Genomic DNA, 6152 nt, shown 5'->3' with positions numbered 1-6152 from the left:
AAAATTTCTCTTACAACGGATGCCCTTGAGTGTAGAACTTCCGATTGCCCTTAAAATGGTACGAAATAGAGGTCAAAAAGGCTCTTCCTCTAATTTAACTGCTAAAATCGATTTTAAAATTGCGAATTTTAAAAATCATCAAATTTTGGTGCATATTTTAAATTTAAAAAAAAGAAAAAATCAGTGTCAAAATCTCAAGAACTAGAAAGTTTCAAAAATGAGTATCTTTTCAAAATTTGGGTTAAATCATCAATGTGAAAATTCGCTTCCCTTCTCCTACTTCTGAATTTTTCGATTTTTGCGCAATTTTTGGATGTTAAAAGCTCATTTTACAGAGAAAAATTAAAATTTGATCAAATTGAGGTAAGTAGAGAATTGTTATTTAATTTGCAATATATTTTTTGTTTCCTCTCCCTTCCTCCTCCCTTCCAATTGCTTGTGGACTCGAAGAGTTCTGATCTTCTGGAGCATCCGGTAAATTTGGCTGTTTTTGATTTATTTTTTTAAAAATTTTTTTCATCAAAAGTACATATTTGAATGAAATTCAGCTCTCAAAATTTTGAATTAACCGTCGTCGTGTGTGAGCAATTTTAAAATCCGTCTGTGCTAGTTTAAATTCAAAATTTTGTTCAACTACTACTAATACGTTTACTATTGGTTACTTTTTTGAAATTTTTTTCGCAAAAATAAAAAAAACCGGTGACATTTCAATGTTTATTAAAATGCATCCTCTCATCAAAAATGATGTTTTTTTCCCTTCTGGAGAGTTGTGAATTTTCGAAAGTTTTTGCCTTCGCTTCGCTCGAGCCAAATTTATAATTCGCATTTGTATTTTTGAAAATATTAAAGTTTCTTGAGAATTGAACGAAAAAATTGAAATGAAAAAATTTCAGAAGCGTACATACGTAATTCAAATTTTTGGCTAATATTTTGTATGTACCTATTTGGCATTTTTTTGTTTCCTAGGTAATAGTAAACTTTCAATTTTTCTGTCTTTTATGAGCATTTGAACAGGAATAAACTGTTCTTAGGGTTTAATAATTGTAAAATTTTAATGACGAGTGAAGTTGAAAATTTTGGTAACTAGAGTTGAAATTTTTCAGCGATCCGCCCCCCTCGTCCCTCGTACGTTTAATTTAGGTTAATTTTTCTAGATAAATTTTAAATGGAATTCGTGATTTAATTTTAATATTGAGTAGGTACCTAGGTAGTAGGTACCTATCTTCCTTATTACATTTTTTTCTCGATTTTTTGCTCCACTGAATGCTGAAATTGAAAAAAAAAAACGTATACTTTTTGGAAATTTTAATTCTGAAAGTATTTTTTTCAATAAAAATTCAAGTACGATGCCTGTGTCTGCTCAAATTTCAAAATCCTCTAAAAATTTATGAATGAAGTTCTATTCCTAAAGTTTGGTCAATTGTGAGCAATTTTTTTTAAAAATATAATACTAACAGAATCTACCCCCTTCCCCCCTCCAAGAATTCTAAAATTGTTCAGAAATAGCGAAAATTGAAAAAAAAATCATTAAAAAAAATGGACTCAGTGACTTTTTAATTTTTTCAAGCCTAAAAAGTTTATGAGAAAAATTTTAATCGGTGGGGAGGAGGGTTAATTAAGAGTAATACAGTGTTTCCAATTTCCAACTTGACAATATCATCATATCATTTTCCAAATTACACATGAATGATTATTTTTATTACGATGAAAAAAAAAGTAAATGTGCATTTGATTGCAGCTGTAATTCACCCACTTGCATCTTCCAAATACTGAATAAAATGAATAATTTTGGCTGCTCGAGCTCAAAAAGTATCAAAATAAATTACTCTTCTTCTCGCTCATCATCCCCCCCCCTTATGCCTCAGCCTCAAATTAAAATTCATCATCCACTCGTTCGCAAAACTACACCATCGACTCGTGCTTTTCACTACACTATGTTAACACCACCGAGATACACCGATAAGATATATACGTACACCTAATCGTAAGTTATAAACGTTCGCAAAACACCAGAAAATGAAGCTTAGCGGTATTTGCTTTTGGGAAAAGCTACGATGTAGTTAACTACACCGGGATCGGGATGCAGCGGTAGGTAATGGTAAAGGCAAAGGACGACGTTATTTAAATAGTGTATAGATACGATAAGAAAGTCATTAGTGAGGTAAGAAACATGCTCCGGCTGCGCCGCCGATAATCTAGCCGTAATTTTATACTCATTACCGAACGACTATTTACTGTGCGAATAGGATTTTCGCGAATAAATACGAAATCCATTTGCGCAGACTAATAAGCAAATTCGCCGCCGCATTATTTGAATTTTAAGCTAATTTCAAATTAGGCTATACCTAAATACGTAAGTTAAACATGTCGACAACACAGTGTTGTACAAATTTTAACTGGCCATTTTATGTACATATTCGCTTACGCTACGGATCCCTTTTTTTTCTTCATCTTTGGGGGATAAAGTTTTGTAGAATTGTCGTTAAAATCTCGTACAATTTATTAATTATCTCGTAAACTAATTTTTAATCACTCCTATTTGGAGGGTGTTATTATTCGTCAATTAAAATTAATGCTCTAATTTTGGAAACTTTTTCAAAAAAAAATTTGTTCCTTTGGCTTTGCTTTGGTGGGAACAATTTTTTTTCAAAAAATTAGGTACAATTTTCGAAGAATAGGTAAATTTGCTTTAAAAAAATTATAATATGTCAACAATGTATTTTTTACGTAGGAAATTCCGAATAGTTTTGCAAAAAAGGATCAAAATTCTATTTCTGCAGATACTTGCTTCCAATTTGGTGTTTTGAAAAAATTTTCATATTCTAAATTACAACAAAGAAATAAAAATAGAAATAAAAGCGCAAAAAAATATATTTTCCAACGTTATACGTCATAAATTACGAATAATAATGATAATAAAATAACCAAATGATATAAATCACTATCTAAGGACGATTGAATAATTGCAAAACCTTTGAAAATGCGATACTTTTACAGAGTACTCTCTCTTGAGTTACTCACAGTGATATATTTAAAGATAGATTAACGACGGTGCCATATGCTCGTCTAATATTCGAACACGATTCATTGAGAAAAATTACACATACACGTAATATGTATAATGAAGAAGCGTAACTTAATTCACGAATGAACATAAAAATGGTAAAAAGAAACGATAGTAGAAGAAGAAATTGAAAAATAATGAAAACAAAAACGAAACATACGTACATTTATAACGTTCGAACAGTAAAATAATAAACGAGAAATGAGATCATAAAAAATATGCAAAAAGGAGGGAAAATGCGATACAATACAAAATGCCAATTGTTTGTAAGTCTGATTCAGATCTAGAAGAAAAACTAATCGCTCGTGCTTGTTTCAAAAGAAACCATTCTTTTGCTCTTTTACTCGTTCTAGTTCGGTTCCTCGTTCGCGTTCGTTTTTCCAGCCATGATCTGGTTTACATAAAGGTATCACACCGGCTCCTACACCTCCTTCGTGAGCACACATTGGAGCTACAAATGACCAAGAGTCGATCTGAGGATCGTATACTTCGACTGTGGGTAAATTAGATTCACCGTCGTAGCCTCCGATTGCCCAAAGTTTACCCATTGATGAAACCAATGCTACTCTGCTGCGCATTCCGTTCATCGATGCGACAAACTGCCATCTAAATCGAATGATTACAAAGATTAGTGAGTTGAAAAGCAGTACATTCGTGTAAATGAATAGATAGGGTGTGAAAAAGACGTACTTATCGGTTTCAGGATCGTATACTTCGACGGTTTTCAAGAATTTAGCTCCGTCGTAGCCTCCGCAGACGTAAAGTTTACCGTTTAGAACAGCTACTCCTAGTCTGCATCTTTTCGTTAGCATTGGTGTGACCGAAGTCCAAATACCGATTTTAGGATCGTATCTTTCGACCTGTTGAAAATAATGAATCGATTAATTGATTGATTTTTATTACTAATAATTTTCGAAATATCGAAACAATTATTCGAAAATCGTACCGAATCGAAAATAGATAACCCATCGTGTCCACCGAGAGCGTAAACGTGATCGTTGAACGCAGCAACGCCACCGGCACTACGATGCTTTTGCATACAAGTGATTACATTCCATTCGTCTCTTTCAGGTATATAGCACTCGACCGTATTCAACGAAGTGATCCCGTCGTATCCTCCGCAAACGTATAATCTTCCATTAAGAGCAGCAGCACCGACAGCGCTTCGGTTAAAATGCATCGGAGAGACTCGACTCCACACTCGTTTCACCGGATCGAACACCTCTGAGGTTGATAATCTCTCCGAACCGTTGTATCCTCCGACAGCAAAGAGTTTATTATGCATGACAGCTACTCCGACTCGACTCCTAAGCATACTCATCGCCTCAGCCATCTCCCATTTACCGGTTGTTGGATCGTAGACTTCGACTGTGCTGAGAGAATCGCCTAGAAAATTCATTTCGTTAGATGGGATGCGAAAAACAACGACATCGAAATGGTAAGTTACCAACCAGATTTAGTCAATCCGCCTACAGCGAAAATATACCCAATTAGGAGTTTACAATAACGTTGCTGTAGTTTGAATTCCTGTATTAGAGGACGTCGTTCGGGCATTAGATGGTAGTCTCGAGCTTCGTCTAGTAAATCTCTGTAATACGGTGGTCGTTAGTTAATTAATTACTCGAGTAATTGAGTAAGTTTTACGACTTGTAGACACATCGTTGGCGTTGTATAATTACCTGCATTCGTGAGACGATTTGATTAATTGATTGCTCGATACTTTATCGACGAGATAAGGTAATTTCATTAATGGTAATCGAACAAACGCCAGTAAATGAGGAAGTAAAGATTTCCTCACATCTTGGTCTTTGTTAACCCATCGCATCACAGCTTCGAAAACCTGGCAACATTTTGATGTTAATAATTGTTCATTTCTACGATGAAAACTTGCATGATTCACGAATTACTTGTTCTTCAGAAGTAACATTTAGGTCATCTTTTTTCACGATATCGAGTAATTCGCCTCCATTAATCGATAGAAACTCATCGGATAGTGAAACTTCGTGGAAATGTTTTTGGATATATTTATCAGCAGCTTCGGTTAGTTGAGTGCATCCCAAAGTATCAGCGAACGATCTTATACCTAGGACATTGTTCGGATTGAATCTAAAATGATACATTTCGGATTAATATTTTCAGTTTGGAAAACATTTCAAAACACGATGAAGCTACCTTTTTTTGAGAAAATCTCCGCAAGCGTTTTTAACTCTCAAAAGTTGTAGAAAAGATGCTCCAAACATGAGCGACTGTACGTTGTGTATATTTATTAGTACTCGACCAGTGTACGAGAATTTGACTAGAGCTTCCAGTGCACTGAAAAATACAAAAGTATTCGTATTCGGATACGTTAACGTTGGATTACTTGTTGATATTACTCTTACATGGCGTCAATGCCCTGAATAACAATTTCCTTCTGTTTACTTTCGACCATATCGTAAGAAAACATAGCTTTAAAGTAAGGTATAGTGGCAGCTAATACGATACGATGTCCACTAAATGATTGATTGTCAGCCTATAACATTCGAGAGTAAATTTTAGTGATAAGATTTTACGAATATGTAGTGCAGTTAATAAGATGAGTTTATTTACTTTCAGGATCACATCGCAGAGCTTTTCTTCTTTACGAAACTCCTCCATGATGTGGAATCCTTGGGAGAAGATATCGAGCTGCTGGAATATAAGTCCATCTTCGGTTTCGCCGTTGATTATACTTTTGTATGGGATCTGTTTGGCGTCAGTTTCGTAATAATCAGAAGTGAAAGAATCGTCGTCCAAAGGATCACTGAGCATTTTCACTGGGTAAGTTCACCGAAACAGATGAGTTTTAGGGGTCGAGAGGACGCGAGGTTAATTCATAGTGAGAGTTTGCGATGGATCATTTCAGAGTGGCCTTAGAAAATTCGTAATTTCGAATGAAGAAATTAAAAATAACGTTTTGAAATGACTAATGAGTGATTACGAACATACGAACCAAAGTCAAGATTTCGGCAATGAAAAAGGTAGCGTCGTGTTCTACGATTACAACAATCTCAGCGAATGAATCGTTCGAGACCGATTTCACGTTACGTGTGAGCTAATGGAGAATTGG

General features: G+C 34.7%; 1 protein-coding gene across 1 annotated transcript; it reads right to left on the bottom strand.

Moving 5' to 3' along the window:
* Positions 1 to 2853: 2853 nt before the first annotated feature.
* On the bottom strand, positions 2854 to 6052 carry LOC135848536 (kelch-like protein 18). The gene is made up of 9 exons (XM_065368462.1): positions 5654 to 6052; positions 5446 to 5576; positions 5237 to 5377; positions 4972 to 5170; positions 4744 to 4904; positions 4516 to 4652; positions 4011 to 4450; positions 3755 to 3924; positions 2854 to 3670 (listed from the first exon to the last, which is right to left on the bottom strand). The coding sequence occupies exons 1-9, from the start codon at positions 5852 to 5854 to the stop codon at positions 3379 to 3381; spliced, it is 1872 nt and encodes a 623-aa protein (XP_065224534.1). The 5' UTR covers positions 5855 to 6052; the 3' UTR covers positions 2854 to 3378.
* Positions 6053 to 6152: the final 100 nt, after the last annotated feature.

This window comes from Planococcus citri, chromosome 5 (genome assembly GCF_950023065.1).
Source record: "Planococcus citri chromosome 5, ihPlaCitr1.1, whole genome shotgun sequence".
Taxonomy (NCBI): domain Eukaryota; kingdom Metazoa; phylum Arthropoda; class Insecta; order Hemiptera; family Pseudococcidae; genus Planococcus; species Planococcus citri.
This window is presented reverse-complemented; position numbering and strand designations above follow the sequence as displayed.